Genomic DNA, 21,767 nt, shown 5'->3' on the forward strand with positions numbered 1-21,767 from the left:
GAGAGAGAAAGGCAGAGGGAGAAACAGGCTCCCAAGGAGCAGGGAGCCCGATGCGGGACCCGATCCCAGGACCCTGAGATCATGACCTGAGCCGAAGGCAGACGCTTAACCATCTGAGCCACCCAGGCGCCCCTCCCTGACGTTTTAGAGGTTGAAAGAGTTCACCTTACTTATGAAATATAACTAGACTATTTAAACAATCAGAGAGTAGCCAGAGCCTGAATCCACGTTCCTAGACTCCCCGCACAGTGCTCTTCCCCTCCATCACAAACACTGGACGCCTGCTACGTGTGCTTCTCAAGCTCCGCGGCTCCATGAGCACACACCCTGTATTAGTCGACCAACATAAGCTTTCTTCGAAATACTGGTTTCTTTTATCTTAAAACTCATGTGAGTTTTTTGCTAGACTCATGCTTATGGAAGCATGTTTTCAGCAGCCTGGAGTAACATGACACTCTGGGGAGCTGTGTCCTGCAAACTTACATCTTGTTCCCTCTTCACCTATGGAGAAGCGTGCAGGGAAAAGGTGTTTAAACACTAATGTTTTTGCATAGCGTTTGCTCTGTCTTCATGCCAAATTTCCTGCAAATACTACAGAGTGCTTTAGGAGAAGCACAGATTCCCAGATTTGCCATCGGGTGGTGCTAGAAAACCTGAAACTCGATCCCAGAATTATCCTTTCCCCAAGTGAAAAACCATCCTCAAAACACATCTAGGTAGGATGCCTATGAAGATGAGTTGACTCTACATTCCTCATCATGGGATAATTCCAATACAGTATTTAAGCAAAATTAGAAGCAAAACTTATTTGAACATAAAGTAGGATTTCAACTATTTTTTTTAAAAAATAGCCCCCAGGTGCACCTGGGTGGCTCAGTCATTAAGTGTCTGCCTTCGGCTCGGGTCATGATCCCAGGGTCCTGGGATCAAGCCCCACATCGGGCTCCCTCTTGGTAAACCTGCTTCTCCCTCTCCCTCTGCTGCTCCCCCTGCTTGTGCTCTCTCTCTCTCTCTCGCTGCCTCTCTCTCTGTCAAATAAATAAATAAAATCTTTAAAAAAAATAAAATAATAAAAATAAAAAATAAAAATAGCCCCCAAATCTAGGAGGCAATCTGCCAAATGTGTAGTCTATTAAGTCGGAGGGTAAGTAGGACATCAGGCTGCCTTGTGCAAAGCCCACCTTGCCACAAGGAAGCTGTGTGATTGTGGACAAGGTTATAACACCATCACCTGTTCATCTGTCAACAATGCCACCTGAATAACAGTGGGCATTGAATAAAGCAGAGAGGCACGGAGCACACAGCCAGACACAGAGTGAGTCCTCTGTGCATGTCCGCTACCGTGCACGTTGCCTCCAAGTGTGGGGACAATGGGATTGATTATAGGTGACCCCCCCCCCAACTTCCTCACAGCTTTCTGCACTTCCCAAATGTTCTACAAGTCTTAAAAATCAAAGAACACGTTTATGATCAGGAAACAATGCACCAAGAAAAGAGAGGATCCATAGAACCTATGTGTAGGTTCACAAAACACACATGATCAAGTCATGTGATCTTAGAGCTAAACAATGTTCCAAAGGAAGAAAAAAGTACTACTGCCTAATAAAAATGCAAGCATTTTCTTTTGAAAACACAAAGTGGCATTTAGAAGATAACTTACTTATCAAACAAAACGATGTCTGGAGTCCAGAGAGAGTCTGAAGGGACGCGTATCACTTTGATTCCTCCGTAGTCCTCAGGATGCCATCTTAACTTCACATCTGTCCACTCCTTCAGAACAAAGACAACAGCCTCAATTGCCAATTGCAGTGACATCGATAGTCAAGAGTGGTAAAAGCTATACTTTTTACCACATCCAGAAGTTCTAGATATGAGAGCATCTCTGCTCGCCATAGAGAAAACTCAGCTCCACGTCTTTCTTAAGAGCATGAGAGTGCAGCCCTGGCCCCTGGCTCCAGCCCTGGTCCTCATGCAACACAGGTGAGGACCATGCTCTGCTCAGCACCTCTTCCCCCACCAACGACCGCGGCCTGGGGCTGCGGCCATGGGCATGTAAGGACCGGGTTTAGGCAGACATTCTCTTTTCCAGCTGTATTGTCAATGGCTGGACTGGTCCCTGCAGGGGAACCGGATTTATTACACACTCCACGGTGTAAACACCTGTCCAACCTCCATGCAGTGACATTCTGAGATCATGTTAAGACTTGAACCCCCAAAAAAGGATGCATGCCTTTTAGGAGTTAGGGTCAGGGAAGTGGTAGTAGGTATTAAAATTCGGTATAATAAAGAAAGAGCAAAGGGAAGCACACAACAGCAGCTGAGGACATAGGTCTGGTGACCCAGAAGACAAAGAAGTCCTTTGTACAAAAGGGGCTACGTACATAAGAATAATTCATCCCCCGTTCCCATCTCACTCCAAGTAAACACCACAATCCTGGCAGCGGCCCAGGTGTTTGCTAAACCCCTGGCCTCCCACTGCTTCTCTGACCCCCTCTACACACCCCTCCCTCCTCATGGTTCACTCACCCCTACCCACACTGGCCCGCTTGCTCCTCCTTAAACAGACCAGGCACACTCCAGCCGCAGGGCCTTTGTATGTGCTGGTCCCTCTTTGCCTGGATCACATCTCCCCAGATATTCACATGGCTTGTTTCTTCTCCTCCAAGCCTTGCTCAAACATTACCTTCTCGCGATGCTTTCCCCACCCATCCTATTTAAAAGTACATCCCCAACACTCCCGTATCCTTGCCCCCAGTGAAGCTTGTCAGTGTTCGAGGCACAATACGGCTTCCTTGTTTCTTTCCCCTGACTAGAAAGAAGCTCCCTGATGGCCAGGACTTCTGCCCATTTTGCTCACTGCTGCTTCCCCAGTGCCCAGCAGCTGCTCCACGGGAACCCCATCGACCCCCACCCTCCCGCATCCTGCCCACCCCCCGACACCCCCTGCTCGTGTTTCTCTGTACTGCAAACCCTCCAGTCGCAGCACTTGGGACCACTCGGGTGACCGTTTGCATTTCATACACACCTGTTTCAACCAGACATTCGTTGTCATTAACTGATTTTTCTCATCCTATAAAACAAAAATGTAAATAAGGCTCATTATTTCAAGTACAGAAACAATAATTCTTGAAATAATAAGAATTTTCACAGTTTTTTACAAACACTCCTGTCCGTACAGTCCCTATACCCTGCTCATCGATGCTATTCTCTAGAAGGGCAGGATCATTTTTCCAGCCTAATTTCACGTTATTCCCTTCAATATGCTCTGTATTTCAGATAAACTGCCGTGGAGTACACCATTGGCATTTTAAATTTAACACTCACAGTCTCAACTACTCTATGTCCTCAAACCTGAGACACGGTCTAAGAAACAGGCACAGCATGATTTTACGTACTTAGCACTAAGAACGGAAAAAGCTGACAATGAATTGTAAGTCACCATTAATGATAAAACACGTGGTGGTTTTGAAAGTGCTGCGATGTGGGGAAGGGTAGTTATGCCTCCGCTGAGCACAGATCTGAATCTCTGACGAGCTGCTATGAAGAAAAATTACTGAGGTCACTGCCCTGAGTGCAACCTCAGAAGCTTTCACAGCCTGCTTTTCTAGAGAACTGGGGTCTTTGATACTTGGTACTCACACCTCCTTGATGTTATTTCTTTGCTGAGACCAGCTTTTCACTGAATTCTCAAGGCCCAATTAAAGTGACATTTCTTCCACTACATTTTGCTGAAATATCATGGAGCCGACTGGACCTGTACAAGACCATCGTGATCACCAACCACAGTGTGCGGGATATAACGCTAAGCGCAGAGACCCACAGAAGTAGGAGGCCATCCCTACGCTGCGGAGAGAGGACGTAGTTTTAAATGGCTTAGGTGCCTGGAGGGGACTCTTTCCAACAGCAGGTGAGTGGCCCGGGAGAGAGGAGGAGGACAGAGGAGGCACCTCCCCTGGGACAAAGACAGCGGTCAAGTCCCTCCCTGGGAAAAATCACTGGGAAATACAGCAAGGCCATCCCCCCTACACTCCGGTTCCAAACGGCATTTGTCCTTGATTAAAGCACTCGAGCTGGAAAGGACCTAGAGATTTTTTCTACTGAAATCCACTGATTCTGCAAATATAGAAACTAGCCCAATGACGCCACTTGCCTGAACACCACCAGCTGGTGCAAGAGCCGACGTTAGAATTCAAAGCTCCTGAGTTTAAACCCTACCCTGCTGGCTCCACTGTCTGCCCCAAAGTCATGCAGCATCCACAGGAAGTGCTGGTCTCTGCACCAAATGCTCTAAACAGAAGCATTAACAATGAAGAAAGGTCTGGTAAACCCATTGCCTACAATGCCATAAGGCAGTAGGTCATCTTTGAGAATATAATGAAAATTACTGACATTTTCCCCAGAAAAATGTGAACACACATAAAGTTTGCACTATGGGCTAGGGCCCAATCAATACTTCGTATCTTCTACGCAGATAGAGGAATAATACCTAAGTTCACAACCGGCCCCAAATATGGGGGTACAGCCCAGCTTAAGGTCACCCCTTGGGTGTCTCCCAAGCATGTCTCATGTGTTCAGCGCAACTCAGGATGCGACAGACGCAAACCTGAGCAAGGACAAATGCAGGACTGCACCAGGAGGCAAGAGCCCGTTAGCAGAGAAACAACTACACGTAAGTGGAGCAGACAATAGTTTCTTTAACCTGACCGTAAAATTAGCAACCGACAAGCAAGCCAATGTGGAGGTTTAAGAAAGAGTGAGCGAACGAGAACACACGGGAAAGAAGGCAGGAATCTGAGGGAACTTCCAGGAGGAGCGCCCAAACATGACCGCTGACCGAGGGGGACAGAGCTTAACGATGACAGGGACCTCTGTTCTCCATGCGCTCGCCTCACCTCCCCCGGCTCCTGTCCTCCTTCCCTCTCATCGCCATCACTGACCTTGTGTTCTGGGCTCTTCTCTCAGGAAACAACCCTTCGCCAACTTCCCTGCTTGGCCCACCCTTCCTTCTACCACCTCCTACAGATGTTCCTCGAGGATGGACCTTCCTGCTTCCCCTGCTTGCTTGGAAACTCCTCGGTCCCGCGTTTTCAACACTCAGCCCTGGGCCAGGCTGTCCACGCTGACATCCTTAGCCTCCTCTCTCCTCACAGAGCCGGGCTTGATTTCCCAAGGCCCTCGGGAACATTTTCTTTTCCAGGTACCACAATCACCTGCTATCACAGTGGAACGCATCATCTCCTCTGGCCTTCCCCATATCGACGGATTTAACCTTTCAGACCCGTTCCTCTTCTCTTGTAACCGCTCAGGCTTCACAACCTGACACGTCCCACTCTACTCAGTGCCACTCCTTCTACCTGGCCTCCACCTTGCCTCTCAAGCTTCTCACCTCCTTCGCTCAAGACCGTGTATTTGTCCGTCCTTCGGCTCTTCCCAAAGCACCGCCTTGACCCTATCTGCTGCCATCAGATCTGTCATTCACTCAGCACTTACCGTGCACCAGGCACTGCTAGGCTCCGGGACGGAGCTGAGGAATGAAGCTCAGCCAGCTTTGAGGATGCCACACCAGAGTGCACGAGCACCAGCCGCTGTAACGGGCACCTCGTCAAAGTGCAAAGGGCCATGCGAACGGGGGAGGCTGTCTTAGGAACTCTGGAAAGATTCCACCACAGGTCAGACAACTAAATTTGGCCTTGACGGATAAGTGACTTGTTCCAGGAGGCAAAGTTCTCCAACAGAAAAACGCTGGGGGGCAAAGCGCTGTGGTGTGTAGGCTCTTCTGTGACCCACCGGGCCCTCCCAGGGAGTGGCTTCCAACATTAACCCTTTGATCTAAACAGCTGAAAAAAAGGCTCCATGTCACTCCTAAGCCTGTGATCATACTGCTCCTTGTTACTTCCCTCGCTTTAAAATGTTGACTTTTTTATATCATATTTTTAAACAGATGTAATGAGAAACTTCCATAAAAAATGTTTACTATCTTTGAACTTATTAAAAATAGGCCTATTATAATTACCAAATAAATGACTTCTAAACTATACAGTATCATATAAGCAGTGTATTCCTACACCTACGGTATAGTAATTTTTCCCTGCTGAGCTCCTTTAGGAAAATGACTGTCTCACCCACCTTTGTCATGCTCACTGCCTAACACAGGGCACCCAGGATGCTCCCAGGAAGCCTGTACGAAATGAAGTACGTAATGATATGCACACCTACCACATCCACTAATTGAGATATTGCAAGGCCAAACTTTATTTTTATTTTGTCATTCAGATGTTCCACAGGACGAACCCATCTTTCGTAGTCTTGAAACAAATCCTTAAACAAACTATCTTCATGTTTTGCAACAAAGGATGGTTCAGCTAATCCTGTATAAAAATGTTTAAGAGTTAGTGTATTAGCTTGTCTCCCACCAAATACCCCTACTTTAAAAAACGTTCGGCTTTATCAAAGAACCAACCTATTATTTAGACTATTGATAGAGCTTTTACAGTAAAATATTAATACAAATGTTTATGATCAATAAGAGACACTGTGGTTTGGATACATTTCTTAGTTAAATCAGATCACTCACATGGAAATATGCTGAGTTCTCTAGGAAACACTCAGTACTTAATACAGAGTATTTTAACAAGAGCTTTTAAGCTTTTAAATAAGTTACCAGAGCTAGAGGGGTTGCTTGTCATAAAATTCCAAACCTAGAAAACAGATACTTTGAAGTTCATTCATATCAACTGTAAATGTAAAATAAACAAGCTTTAACTTACATGATTTTAATATACGAACATAGAAATATTCAATGAATTATTCAGATTTGTCATACCTTTGTTTGCTATATATTTGTATAAAATTACCTCAGGGTGTAACACTTAAAAAAAAGAGAGAGAAACAAAAAAAAAGAGAGAGAGAGAGAGTGAAACAAAATTTTAAAAATTCCAGATGCCATAGCCATGGACTGGTTAGATTTACGGGTCACAGTTATGTTTCTACTTCTACTGAGTTTAATTAAGCCTCTAAAGAAATGAGAGTTTTTGGTGTTGTATGGGTCAGAGTCTCCGTCAAGGATATGTGAAATGTGTGAAATTCAAGCATGTCATTTACGAGGACTCACAATTTTACAAAGAAAAACCATTTACTTGAACCAAAATACCACTGGCTTATTCATCATAAAGTACACATGCAGGGAGGGAATAGTAGCTAGTGATGGTCCTTCTGCAACCTAAATGAAACGGTCTGACAGAAAATGAGAGCTTTCGTGTCTAAAAGCTGTTAATTTTAGAGCTTCATGTTAAAATAGCATTACTGAACTATCCTCTCCTAATCCTGCTTAAAAATTTTTAGCCTCTGAAATACCAAAAGTTTGAGGTTGTTTAAAAGATAAAAATAACAAATAAAATGTCCTTTAATAGCATCTAAGAACCTTTTGCCTTAGGGGAAAAGATACTAGCTTGAATTGCCACCTCAAATCTTGTTTGAAAGCAAGTAGGTAGGGTATAAATAAGTTGATAGATGAATTCTAACATTCTACCTAATGATAATTCTTAAGACACTGCCTTGTAGGCCGCCCGGGTGGCTCAGTTGGTTAGGCGTCTGGTCATGATCCCGGGGTCCTGGGATCGAGCCCAGTCGGACTCCCTGCTCAGTGGGGAACCTGCTTCTCCCTCTTCCTCTGCGGCTCCCCCTGCTTGCGCTCTCTCTTGTGCAAGCGCAAAAATAAATTTTAAAAATCTTTTTTTTAAAAAAAAGATACTGCCTTGTAAATATCTTCTTAGTACATCCAATATTAGAAATACCATTTCCTTGACACAATTTTATAGAAATGGCAGCTGCTAATGTCAGTGTGATTTTAGCACAAAACCTTAATCATGCACTCAGATTCTACTTAGAGAATTTTTAGCTGGTTCTAAATGTTTTAAGTTTATGCTGCTCATAAACCTCAGAATGTTTAAAGGAGAAGATCCAGTGCATTCCCTCACTACAAAATGAGGCTATCGGACCGGAAATGCCGCTGCCGCAGAGCTGGATCCGGGCGGAGTTCTGAAGGACACCCAGGGCCCCTCCACCCTTTGCTCTTTCCACCTGTGACAACTTTAGGGAAGTGCTTAATCAGTGCCACGCTCCCTGAGAGCTCTAGCCCATACTCGCGTTTGCTCATTCCTTCAACAAACGGTTACTGGCCCTGTGCCCGTCCTGGGAGCACAGGGAGAAACAGACACAGTCTGGCAGGAAGACCGACACAGTATATAGGATACCACGAAACTCTATGGAAGCTGAATCGAACCGGAATATTCTTGTTTCGAAGTTGTTCTGAATAGTTAACATTTGCTCATGTATTTCTGCTCAAAATAAATAATTTAAATCAATTACTTTCAACCTCAGTTCCTTGGAATCCCAGGGCATTTATTTTTCATACTTTTTTCCATTCCATTTTGACCGAGATTGTGTACTATTTAACATACACTGTTCTGTGTTGTTTTCCAGTTATGCCACATAAGTCTGGGATCTCCAAAGAAACCTTTCTAAAAGGTAGAAATCATTTTTGGCCCTTCTACAGCCGAAGTATAATGCTAATCACAATAGTTACCTTAATACATTTTAGTTTTCCTTCCCTTCCTGACTGAAAAAAATAGGGAACCAGGAGAAAACATTTGCAGATCATTTATCTGACAAGGGACATATATCTAGAATACATAAAGGACCATTACAAATCAATAATAAAAAGACCAAATAACCCAATTTTAAAATGGGTAAGGGATCTGAACAGACATTTCTCCAAAGAAGAACAGCCAATAAATGTCTGAAAAAATATTCAACACCTTTACCCATCAGAAAAGTGCCAATTAAAATTACAGTGAGGGACGCCTGGCTGGCTCAGTCGGTGGAGCATGGGACTCTTGATCTCGGGGTCATGAATTCAAGCCCCACGCTGGATGTAGAGATTACTTACAAATATATACATACAACATACTTACATAAAATATGTTTTAAAAAAACTACAATGAGTTACCATTTTGCACCCACTAAGATAGCTATAACCAAAATCAGAAGTAACAAGTATTGGAAAGGATGTGGAGAAACTGGGACTCTTGTACACTCCTGGCAGGAATGTAAAATGGTGTGGTTGCTTTGGAAAACATTTGACAGTTTCTTAGAAAGTTAACTATAGGGTTGTGATAGACCTGGCAATTCCATTCTCGGTATACACCCAAGAGAAATGCAAACAGCTGTCCACACAAAACTTGCACACGAATGTTCACAGCACCATTCTTCCTTGGTTAAATTCATAACTTTATAATGTAATGCAATTGTAAACGGTAAGCTCCTTGATTTCAAACTATGTCACAAAACTATAGTAAAATATAATCAAAACAGAGTGGTACTGGTATAAAAACAGACAGAGGTCAGTGGAACAGAATATAAAGCACAGAAATAAATACATGCATATATGATCAATTAATTTATGACAAAGGAGCCAAGAAGATGCAACAGGAAAAGGACAATCTATCATAAATCACATTTGGAGAACTGAACAGCCACATGCAAAAGAATGATGCTGGACCACTATCTTACACCATACACAAAATTAACTCAAAATGGGTTAAAGATAAGAATGGAAGACCTGAAACCATAAAATCCTAAAAGAAAACATAGTAAGCTCCTTGTCATTGACCTTGGTGATGATTTTATGGATTCAACACCAAAAGCAAAGGCAACAAAAGCAAAAATAAACATGTGGGACTATATTAAACTAAAAAGCTTCTGCACAGCAAAGGAAGCCATCAACAAAATGAAAGGACAGGGGCGCCTGGGTGGCTCAGCCAGTTACGCGTCTGACTCACGTCAGGTTTCGGCTCAGGTCATGATCTCAGGGTCATGAGATCGAGCCTCCCATTGGGGTCTGCACTCAGTGCAGAATCTGCGTGGAATTCTCTCTCTCCCTCTGCCCCTCCCCCCTTTCTAAAATAAATACATCTTTTTAAAAAATGCAAAGACAACTACTGAATGGGAGAAAATATTTGCAGTTCATGTATCTGATAAGGGGTTAATATCCAAAATATATAAGGAACTCCTACAACTCACTAGCAAAACAAACAATCCAATTTTTAAATGGACAGAGAATGGGAACAGACATTTTTCCAAAGAAGATATACAGATGGCCAAAAAGTACATGAAAGGAAGCTCAACATCATCATGGAAACATCAGCTCATCATCAAGGAAATGCAAATCAAAACCACACTGAGACATTACCTCACACCTGTTAGAATGGCTATTATAAAAAAAAGTCAACCCTCGTGCACTGTTGGGGTGGAGGTAAATTAGTGCAGCCACTGTGGAAAACAGTACGGAGGCTCCTCAAAAAATTAAAAATAGAACTACCTTACAATCCAGCTATTCACCTTCTGGGTTTTTATCCAAAGAAAATGAAAACACTAACTCAACACTAACCCAACTCAACTCAAAAGAAGGAAATCTTGCCATTTGTGACAACATGAATGGACCTTGAGGGAGTTACACTAACTGAAATAAGTCAAAGACAGATCATGTGTGATCTCACTTATCTACGGAATATTTATTTTCAAAAGCTCACAAATGCAGAGAACAGATTGGCGGTTGACAGAGGCAAGGGGGACGGGTGGACAAAATGGGTAAAGGGGGTCAAAAGGCACAAAGTTCCAGTTATAAAATAAATGTCATGGTGACGTAATACACAGGATGCTTGACTGTAAGTAATAATACTGTGTTGCATATTTGAAAGTTGCTAAGAGTAGACCCTGAAAGTTCTCATCAGAAGAAAAAATTTTTTTTTAAATTAGAAGAAGAAAAACTGTAAGTATGTACGGTAAAGGATGTTAACCAGACCTTTTGTGATGATCATAAAAAATCATTTAGAAACTGCTTTTAAGAGACTATTTTGTAGAGCAGTTTAAGGTTCATAGCAAACTTGAGGGGAAGGTATAGAGGTTTTCTATATACTCCCTGTTCCCCATTATCAACATCCCTGATCAGAGTGGTACATTTGTGACAGCAGATGAACCTACACTAACACATCATTATCACCTGAAGTTCATAATTTACATTATGGTTCACCCTTGGCGTTATATATTCAATGTATGGACAAATGTGTACGGATGTGTATCCATCAGCACGGTATCATCCTGAATGCTTTCACTGCCCATTCATCGCTCCCCCCGCCCACCACAAGCCCTGGCAATCACTGATCTTTTAACTGTCTCCACAGTTTTGTCTTTATTAACAGTCTATTTTCGAGAACTATTTTAATAAATAGAAAATGACATTGGCTATGGTCTGAATGTTTGTGTCCCCCTAAAATTCATGTTGAAATCCTAACCCCCAAGGTGACGGAATTAGTAGGTAGGCCTTTGAGAGTGGCCTGAGTCATGAGCATGGAGCTCCCATGAACAGAATTAGTGCCTTATTAAAAAGTCTGCAGACAGAGCTCCTGCCCTGTGAGGAGACAAGGAGTCTCAGGCCGGGAAGAGGGCCCTTCCCCAATTGCGGTGGACCCTCATCTCAGACTTCCAGCCTCCCAAGTGTGAGAAATAAGTTTCTGTTGTTTCTAAGCCATCCTGTCTGTCGCATGTTGTTATCACAGCCCAAGCGAACAGAGACAGCACGGGAGTACTGAAGAGTCAACCGCACATTTTTGCAGTTGCAGATGTAAAATGCACGGACATCTTTCATGAGTAAAGAGGCTAAACTGTGAGAGGTTGTCATCGGCCCAGGATCACACAGCAAAAGGTTGGGAGGCTGACTTGTCACAGGGCTTTGAAGCCAGATTAATCACCAAAGCCCGTGTTTTTCCACATCAACTGATCCTACCTTTTTAAGTTAAGCTCATTAGTAGAACTCTGTTACTCAGGTCAGTCCTCTTTCCTCTTACTCAGTAGGTTTCTGGAGGTTATGGAGAGGGAGATCGGGGACTCTTTATGTGTTTAAATGTTAAGCACTAACATATGGAATGATAGAGAGAAACATCTTTTTTCTTTGTCACAGATATGATCCCTCCCCTGGGAGACCCCTTCCTGATGCCAGTGGTCCCGGGATCAGATAGAGAAGAATGCTGTTGTTCTCAAACACGGGTAGTAGAAACGTAAAGTGTTACTGACTTTTTGAAAAATAATCTTGTAATATTTTAACCTTGCAAAATTTACCAAAAAGTATATATTCCCTTCATCCGGCAACGCCACGCCTGACTCCCATAGCAATAAAAGTGCCAATACGTTAGGACATCCTTACAAGAATGGTCACCTCAGTAAACATTGTAGCAAACATCTGGAAACAACACAGCCAAAGAGGGCGGGTCATATCCATGACATACATGCTGCAGTCATTGCAAGGCTTACAACGGTGGCAAGACCACTCGACGGGGGAAGGCCAGTTTCCTCAACAAACAGTGTTGGGAAAACAGGATATCCAGACGCAAAAGTTGAACACTTACCCCACATCGTATACAAAAATCAACTCAAAAACGGATTAAAGACTTAAACGTAAGAACGCAAACTAGAGAGCCCCGGGAAGAAAACACAGGGCAAGAGCTTCGTGACACTGGGCTTTGTGATGACTTCTTGGTTATGACAACAAAAGCACAAGCAAGAAAATAAAAACCAGACAGATGGGAATACCTAACTCAAAGACTCGTCTGCATCAGTCGGGGGTAAGATTGAGAGTGCTCAAGGGCACACACTTGTAACAAGCCGTAAACAACCACAGAGACGGAAAGCACAGGATGATGCCAAACAGAACTGCACAGCAATTACGGGACGTGAAAAATGTTGCCACACTGGCAGCCCCAGGACAACACAGAAATCTGTCAAAGTAACGCGCGTACACCTTCAGTTTATACAATGTTACAGGTCAAATTCATTCAATTAAAATAAGTACCTTTTTAAAATTTAGAAATAAGACTACATCAGAGGATACAATCAACCGAGTGAAAAGGCAACCTATGGAATGGGAGGAAATATGTACAAATCATGTGTCCCGTAAGGGGTTAATATCTAGAATAGAGAGAAAACTCCTACAATTCAACAGCAACAACAACAAAAAATAATCCAATTTAAAAAATAGGCAAATAGACATTTGAATAGACATTTCTCCAAAGTTGACATTAAAATGGCAAACAAGCATGTGAGAAGATGTTCAACATCATCGATCATTAGACAAATGCAAATCAAAATCACCAGGTATCACTCCACACCCATTAGGATGGCTATTATCCCCCCAAAAAACAAAACAAAACAAAACAAAGACCTGAAAATGTGTTGGGGAGAATGTGGAGAAGTTGGAACCCCTGTACCTTGTTAGTGGGAAGGTGAAATAATGCAGCAATGTGGAAAACAGCACAGAGGTTTCTCAAAAAATTAAAACAGAATTATGGTATCATCCACAAACCCCACTTCTGGGCGTATCTCCCAAAGAACTGAAAGCAGGATCTGAAGAGATATATGTGCAGCGTTACACACAACAGTCAAGATATGGAAGCAACCCAAATGTCCGTCTGCAGATGAACACGTGGACACAATGTGGGACACACGCACAACGGGATGCCATTCGGCCTTAGAGAGGAAGGCCATCCTGACACCTGCCACAACATGGACGAGCCTGGAGGACATTATGCTCAGTGAAGTAGGCCAGTCACGAAAAGACAAATACTGCCTGATTCTACTTACACGACGTATCTAAAGTAGTCAAACTCACAGAGACATAAAGTAGAATGTGGTGATCCAGGGGCAAGGAGGGGGGAAATGGGAGAATTTCTGTTCAGTGGGTAGAGAGCTTCAGTGCGAGATGAAAGGTTCCAGAGGATGTCGGTGCAACAATGTGAGTACACTTAACACTCACTATTGAACCACACACCTAAAAATGGTTATGATGGGGGCGCCTGGGGGGCTCAGTCAGTTAAGCGTCTGCCTTCGGCTCAGGTCATGATCCCGGGGTCCTGGGATCGAGCCCCGCGTCGGGCTCCCTGCTCAGTGGGGAACCTCTCCCTCTGCCCCTCCCCTTGCTTGTGCTCTCGCTCTCTCTCCCTCAAACAAATAAAATCTTTTTAAAAAATGGTTATGATAGTAAATTTTATTCTATCTGGGTTTTTTAACCATTAAATACTTTTTTAAATTAGTTTTTTAAACTCCAGTTGAAACTATCACCCACACTAAAGATATCTCATCAAACAACAAAAAAGGAAGTTTGTAGTAAGTCCTATCAAATAAAAACCTGACAAAACACAACAAAAGGCTTATAGGGATTTCCATGAAGGTACTGGTAAGGGACAAAAGAGATTACGATAGAATCGTATTTTTGTGAAACAATCAGTGATTGACTCTATCTATCTAGCTGTGTGAATATACATGGTGAAGAAAAAAGCTGGATGTGAGAGATGATCATGCCATCCAGCTCATTGCAAAGGTCCAATTCTTCAGGGCGCCTGGGTGGCTCAGTTGGTTAAGCGACTGCCTTCGGCTCAGGTCATGATCCTGGAGTCCCTGGATCGAGTCCCGCGTCGGGCTCCCTGCTCGGCGGGGAGTCTGCTTCTCCCTCTGACCCTCCCCCCTCTCATGCTCTCTCTATCTCATTCTCTCTCTCTCAAATAAATAAATAAATAAAATCTTTAAAAAAAAAAAAAAGGTCCAATTCTTCAGTAAAAACACTATTTCACTTTTATCCTAATAACTAATTTCTAAAATCTACCAAAAATCAGCACTTTGCCTGTGTGCAAAGCACATATTAAGTCGTGGGAAAGTTTAAAAAACTTGTAGCTTGTCTGGAGAGTGTGGCTGCTTGAGAATTATTGTTTTAATTCAGTGTATTTCCCCTCCCCACCTCTTCTGTCTCCCTCCTTTTCCGACCTGGACTCCTTTTCCTCAAGGGGGAAAGATGCACATTCTGCCCCTCAAATGCCCAGCTCTGCCTATCCAAGATACGACTGTATCAGTGAGCTATGCTACCTGCAAACATTCTAAATCAGAAAAATGGCATTGTCAGTGTCCTGAGGAAATGCTTCTCTCAAATCCCAGGAGTTGAAGAGCTGGGGTGTGCACCTTCCCCCTGGAGCGTCAGGGTGTCTCAGTGTGGAGAACCACAGGCTTACCCCCAGTGCCCATTTCTCCCCGCAGCGGCTGAGAGACACCTGCTGCCCGTGATGTGCTCTTATTCTCAGCTCCTTACTCTGTCCAGAACTGAGTCAGGTCAGGAAGCACACGGTCCCCACCAGCTGCCACCCGCGAGTGACGGCGTGTGGAGGGGTGTCCCAGGGCGACCCCACTCACTCGCCCAGCAGCGCTGCACTCCATGCACTCTTCCAGTCCACACCAGAGCTCACAAAACAATCCTAACTAAAATGAACATCTCTTCTTCCTGATAACAACAAAAGGTACCACGAAGAAGCCAGAAGATGATTCAGGCTGTCCATTCGTGGATTTGTCTGACCAAAAAGCAAAATACCCGAACACACACATGTGACAGTAACAGCCCTGATGTGGCCTGCTATTAAATGACATCCAACATGTCATTTGATGAAAGAATTTTGCTATTAGTCACTTCTGCTTTCTCTTCACGCAGAATAATTTTGTGCCTGGATTTGCAAACTTTTTACCTGCAGCAGACTTTAAACCCAATCTTGTCACATAGAATTAATTTGACTTTGACTGATGTCTCTGGGATCTTGGTCTCTGACTTTGGTAACAAAATTCATCAATTTTATACTGTGAAGTGTTATATTTATCCAAGAAAATAACTGGTTCACCAGAGAGGCCACTGTCCTTTGAAAATGTCACCAGTGCATTCTGGGCTGTCATTATTTGATGAAGTTTCACAATAAAATAACCCCGGGGCACTGGGAAACGGATTGCTGAGAGGGTGAAACCCGATTTCCAGATAATCACAGTTTTGCTTTCCTTTTTGGGGAGCATATGTGACATCACCACTGATTTATCAGGCCACATACAGACTTAGACTCCATATGCACACTACGTTTATGGCAAAGTTCTGAATTGTACATTACTAGTTATTTTCACTATTTTAGCCACAGATCTTTTTTATAAAATGGGCTATAAGCAACACGACGTAATTAAAAAGTAAAATAAGCCAATGTCAATAATAGCCCTTAAATCATGGGAAGTCTAGCTGAACTCTGCACCATTAACATGTCAGCTAAGACATTCAATTCATTCCACGCACATTCCTTACGAAGGCAAATATTAAGAACACAATGGGACTTCCCAAGGGGTAAAAAAAACATAACTAAGATGACATTTCTAGTTTGCAAACAGTACGTAACGTTGCAAACAACGTAATTCCAGAGCTGGCCACCTGACAGACCTCAGACACACTAGTTTTCAGGACACACTTTCAGAAACGCCAGTCCCACAGATGGTCTTTCAGAAACCGCCAGCATTTCCTAACCCTGCTTTTGCAGAGATTTTCCATTTGAAGGTACCCAACAATTACTTTCAGAAATTTTTTGGGAGGCTTGTAAAATTGCACTCAGCAATGGAGATCCTAGGAATTCTACTCTGGTTCTCCATGTATTTATCACAGAGAATCCCCAAAAGGTCATTTCCAAGGGTACTGGAACTAAAGTGGGCCTAAGGAAAGACAGCTCGTATGGAATCTGAACCTCCAACAGACCCCTCCTCTCGCTCCCCACCCGAAGGTCCATCTCTCAGTGACGAGAAACATTTCACATTCAAGTCGTATAGTGCGACCACATGTAGTTTCAAAGAAATGTAACCTTGCTCCTTAATTTTAGTATGGGGACAAGGGAAGGACGCTGCAAAGCTGCGTCCTTTATCTGAGTGCTCAGCACCATTCAATCACCTGATAACCTCCATTTGCCACAATTCTCTGATCTCTGTGAAATACGGATGTTGCAAAGGGACCACAAACTCAACACAGACAAAACCAAATTCCTGACCCGCATAATGGTCCCGACAGTACCGCCCACTGCAGTGAGTGGGTCCACCACGCGCCTCGTTACAATTTGAAACCTAGGAATCGTCTTTCACATCACCTTCTCCCTCACCCGCGTATCCGATCCATCAGGAAACTGCTGGTTTTACCTCTAAATATTTCTCAAATCCATGCATTTCCTACCCCCACCCCACCGCCACCGTCCTAGCACAGGCTGACTGCTTCTCTCGTCAGGGCGAGAGCAAGCCTACTGCCCTAAGCAGGCTCCTCATGGCTTTTCAGTCCCCTCCAGTCGGTTCTGTGGGCAGATACCCAAGCAATCTCTCCAAACACAGATCCGATGGCACCCCCTTGCCTAAAACTCTTCTACAGCTTTCCTTGTTGAAGACAGACCAAATCCTTAAGGCCAAATGCTGCCCAGCCTCTTCTGGTGTGGCTGTCCCCTTTGCTCTCTGCCCCAGCCATACTGATAGTTCAGCTTCTCAAACCCACTGCACAGTTCCCTCCAGCAAGGAGCGCTCCTCTCCCCTGCCGCAGGTGGTCTCCCTCCCCCTCACCTCCCCCGCCCCCAGCTCAGCCTCAGATCCCAGGTCAGGCATCACTTCCTCAGGGCTCTTCCCCACCCCCGAAGTCTCCACTGGGTTCCTCTGCATAAACTGTGTTCCTTACCTGCAGTGCAATGATACAATCTTGGGTGCATCTGATCAATGTCTGTCTTCCCCACATGGTGTAGACTAATGGCAGTGGGTGTCTTATTCATCATAACCCCAGCACCTCACGACATACTGGCACGTAAGAGGTGCTCAGTGTGCTGAGTATATGAATGAATAAATGGGTCAGCACCATCTGACAATGCCCATTTATCTCTAACGATTCAGAATTTTACATTGGTTGTGAAGCAACTGTCACAGGGCTACACAAATTTGCTCTTAAGGAGTAAAGTCACTAGATACAGCTTCTTGAAGCTAGAAACCCCACAGTCGCTGCCTGCAGAGCTACCGATTTCTACCTAAAACTTCACCAATAGCCCAACAGAGACCATCTCCCTGCAGACGACTCTAGGCAGTGGAACCTTGCAAAAGCAGGAGGAAGGGGTCTGTCGCATGGGGGACTCTCGGCAGTGCAGTGACAGTTCAATTAGAAGCTTTCCTCAAGTCCGTACCCTCTAACGCTAATAATAATAATTACAAAATCAACGTACGAGAAGCTCATGAGTCAGAAAGACAAAAGGAGCCAAGCAGTGGAGCTTGTTCTTACTGTATTTTTAAAATAGGGTAGGAACAGGGGCGCCTGGGTGGCTCAGTTGGTTAAGCGACTGCCTTCGGCTCAGGTCATGATCCTGGAGTCCCGGGATCGAGTCCCGCATCGGGCTCCCTGCTCAGCGGGGAGTCTGCTTCTCCCTCTGACCCTCCCCCCTCTCATGTGCTCTCTCTCTCTCATTCTCTCTGTCTCAAATAAATAAATAAAATCTTTTAAAATAAATAAATAAATTAAATAAAATAAAATAGGGTAGGAACAGCAACAAAATACAAATGGGACAATCCTTCAGAAGTAAAGATTACAACTAGCAAGGAGAAAATGAAATTGAATACCTCAAAGATACAAATACGGACAATGCCAAGAAGATTTTGAAGGATTTAAATTGGGGTTTTACAAATTCAATTAACTCTGAATATCATCACTCCAGGATTGTCTCAAGTTGGGAGGAATTAGGAGAAGCTCTTACCAAAAAAATTTCACTTTCAAGTTACTTAGTGAAACCACATATTTTCAAAAAAATGTAAACTTGCTCCTTATTTTTTAGGATGATGAATAGGACACAGAACTACAAAGCTGAGAACCTTAATCTGAGCACCTGACACTAATTAGGTGTTAATGTTAACTTCAAATGCCACAATTTCTCATCTACACAAATAAGGGTATTATTGGCAAAATATCAGTAATTGTTAAGTGTATGACAAAAAAACTCATCAATCCATTATTCTTAAATATTTTTGTGCATATTTGAGTTTTTCCATTATAAAACATTAGTAGGAATACCTTCTGCTTTGCCGCCTCGCTGCTACGCCGATAAAGTGAAATATAATGTACATTATTTTCCTAGGTCAGGCCAACAGTAGCTTCAACTGTTTTTTTAAGGGGCGCCTGGCTGGCTCAGTCCATAGAGCATGCAACTCTTGATCTCGGGATTGTGAGTTCAAGCCCCACAATGGGTGTGGGGATTAATTAAAAATAAATAAAAAATTTTAAAAATAGATAAAAATAAGATGTTGTTTTTAAAAGTCTTCTCCACAGCCAAAAATATAGCTAAGGATTTTAAAGATTTTATTTTATTTTTTTATTTATTCATGAGAGACAGAGAGAGAGACAGAGGCAGAGGGAGAAGCAGGCTCCCCGCGGAGCAGGGAGCCTGATGCGGCACTCGATCCCAGGACCCTGGGATCATGACCTGAGCCGAAGGCAGACGCTTAACCGACTGAGCCACCCAGGCGTCCCTAGCTAAGGATTTTAAAAACCAATTTTAGGAAGATAAGATGCAACAGTGTCCTTTATTAGCATTCTTCCGAGAAGAAACATGATTTTCTTATCAAAAAGTGAACAAGGTGTCCTAAAGCTAAACATGAGTATTAGCAGTCTTGTGTCAATCCTCAGCTTAAGATAGATTAACAGACAACACCTGCTATAATTTTAGGTTTCTTCCATAAATTCTTAAATCTTCAGCATCTGCTCCAACCTGGGTATATTAGAACCTAACGTGGGCTATCTAGTTAAATTCCTTCAGTCGCTCAACAAACACTGAGTGGCTGCTTAATGCGCCAGCCTCTGTGCTAGGGGCTAATGGTACAGGGAAAAACACCGGTGCCTGCTTCCTGGGGTACACATTTGCATAGTTACTTTCCATCATGTCATAATTATAAAGTCCTATGGTGTGCAGAGACCACCTCACACTGTGAATGGCAGCTCCGGATACTAAGATGCATAACCTGCTATTTGAACACGGCGGCTACCCTGGAGTCTGACCCAGGAGTCCTGACTCAGCGCCACTGACATTTGGGGCTCAGTCCTTCTTACGGGGGGCTGTCCTGTGCGCTATAGGTCTGGCATCATCCCTGGCTTCTACCCACTGCACACACCCTCCCCACAACGTGACAACCAGAAATGTCCCCAGTCATTGCCAAACGTCCCGGGGGGTGGGGAAGGGTGTTGCAAAACTACCCGGGTTGAGAACCACTGGTCTAACCTAAGTAGCAGAGGTAGAACTGGGACCCAGGTTCATTTTTGTTTTTTCTCAAAATAATACTTTAATTACAAAAGTAATATATGATCATTGCCAAGATTCAGACCAGAAGCACATAATGAGTAGGAATTCTCCTCCTCCCCGTCTCCCTTCCTCCAAAGGTAACCGCTGTGAAGTTTGATGTGTAGACATTTTTAAATACACACGCACACACACAAAGAGCAAATGTTTTCCTCTTTTTAAGTTCTGTGACCTGCTGTTTTCATTCAATACTATACGTCAGTATAAACCTATCCTTCCCCGCTCTTCTTTCACAAACTGCAAAGTGCTCTGTGTTATGAGTCTATTGAAATTTAAGCTTTTACCATTGATGGGCGTTCATACAGTCCTCAATTCTGGGTTATTTCTAACCATGCTACAATGGGGAAAATGCAGTGTCTGCATCCTTGTACATCTATTTTTCCACACTTATACAAGGATTTCTACAGCACTGACTTCTTAGAACTGCTGAGTCAAGGATATACATGTTTTAAATATTGCTGGGAACTGCCAAGAGCCCCCCTTTTGTTCTTCATGGGCTGCCACAAGGATGAAATAAGATAATGCCCCTAAAGAGGCTTGTAGAAGTGACATACAATGTATTATGCATCCCCAGTTCATGACTAAGGCATTACTGGGGCAGTTAATCCACTTTTCCAAGTCTCCTTATATTGTTTAATTTAACAGAAAGTGACTTGTATTCCTTTTTTTAAAAGAATCTTCTTTGCAGCAGTTCTCAGAGGGTTATTTTAAGCAATAGCAAGATCAAGCAGTGAACGTAATCAATTATTTTGCACATGAGAAGAAATGTGTTCTGTGTCCAACATTCTCAATGTGACAAATGAGTCCGCTTATCAATCATTATTTTAAAGATTACAGATGAAATGTAGAGGAATTTTTTCACTCCAGGATTTTCATTACATGTTCTATTGATTCTTAGAACAGAAGTATAGGATAAAGTTTCTCTGTAAGTGATAAGCTTTGATAACCCTAACTTAACATATTTCCCTGACTCTCAGAACACTTGCAGTAAGAAATTGACCTTCGGCAGTCCCGTCAATAGTTCTCAAGGAGAGGAGACACTCACACACAAGACAGTTGAGCATCAGCAGATCAAGGAAATGCAGAGAGCTCGCGGTCTGAATTTGATACCATAAAGCTCTCAGCGGGCAAAGAACGGCTCTTCTGAGCTAATACACGCAGCGCATCCTCACTCAAAACACCTGCTGGGACACAAAGTTGCCTCAGTTTCGACAGTCTGGATGAACTTGGTAAGATTCTTGCAGACTTCGTCCTCAGAGTTGTCTGATTGTGAATGAACGCGGAGGGCTGAAAGGACACGCAGAAAAGTAAAGGAAGCTGCAATTTGTGAGGATGGAGGGACAGAGCTTGTTTTAGTTTCCATCAGTCTTACGACGTTTCGGCTACAGTTCACTCAAAGTTCACTATTATTTCCGTAATTATTGCCATTGGATCCTCTTGAAAATTCACCCAATTGATATGAATGGGCAGACATCTACAAGCCTGCAGTTCAATGAGGAGCTCTGACCGGCGGCATCC

The 21,767-nt window shown here is 43.5% G+C and overlaps 1 protein-coding gene across 13 annotated transcripts in view; it reads right to left on the reverse strand.

The window, feature by feature from the left end:
- The window catches only part of CHRNA5 (cholinergic receptor nicotinic alpha 5 subunit), a 68,956-nt gene that overhangs the window by 13,964 nt on the left and 33,225 nt on the right, over nucleotides 1–21,767 (reverse strand). For 12 of the 13 annotated variants that reach the window (XM_064569731.1, XM_064569734.1, XM_064569730.1 and 9 more), the window contains 3 exons: nucleotides 6,217–6,368; nucleotides 3,026–3,070; nucleotides 1,661–1,770 (listed from right to left, as the gene is read on the reverse strand). In XM_064569731.1, coding sequence (XP_064425801.1) covers nucleotides 1,661–1,770; nucleotides 3,026–3,052 — 137 coding nt within the window. In that variant the 5' untranslated portion in view covers nucleotides 3,053–3,070; nucleotides 6,217–6,368. Of the gene's footprint in view, nucleotides 1–1,660; nucleotides 1,771–3,025; nucleotides 3,071–5,490; nucleotides 5,807–6,216; nucleotides 6,369–21,767 lie in introns of those variants that run through there. The other variant, XM_064569732.1, reaches the window with a different exon arrangement.

Source organism: Mirounga angustirostris, unplaced genomic scaffold (assembly GCF_029215605.1).
Source record: "Mirounga angustirostris isolate CCGP_5_RB_7025 unplaced genomic scaffold, mMirAng1.0.hap1 SCAF_9, whole genome shotgun sequence".
Lineage (NCBI taxonomy): Eukaryota > Metazoa > Chordata > Mammalia > Carnivora > Phocidae > Mirounga > Mirounga angustirostris.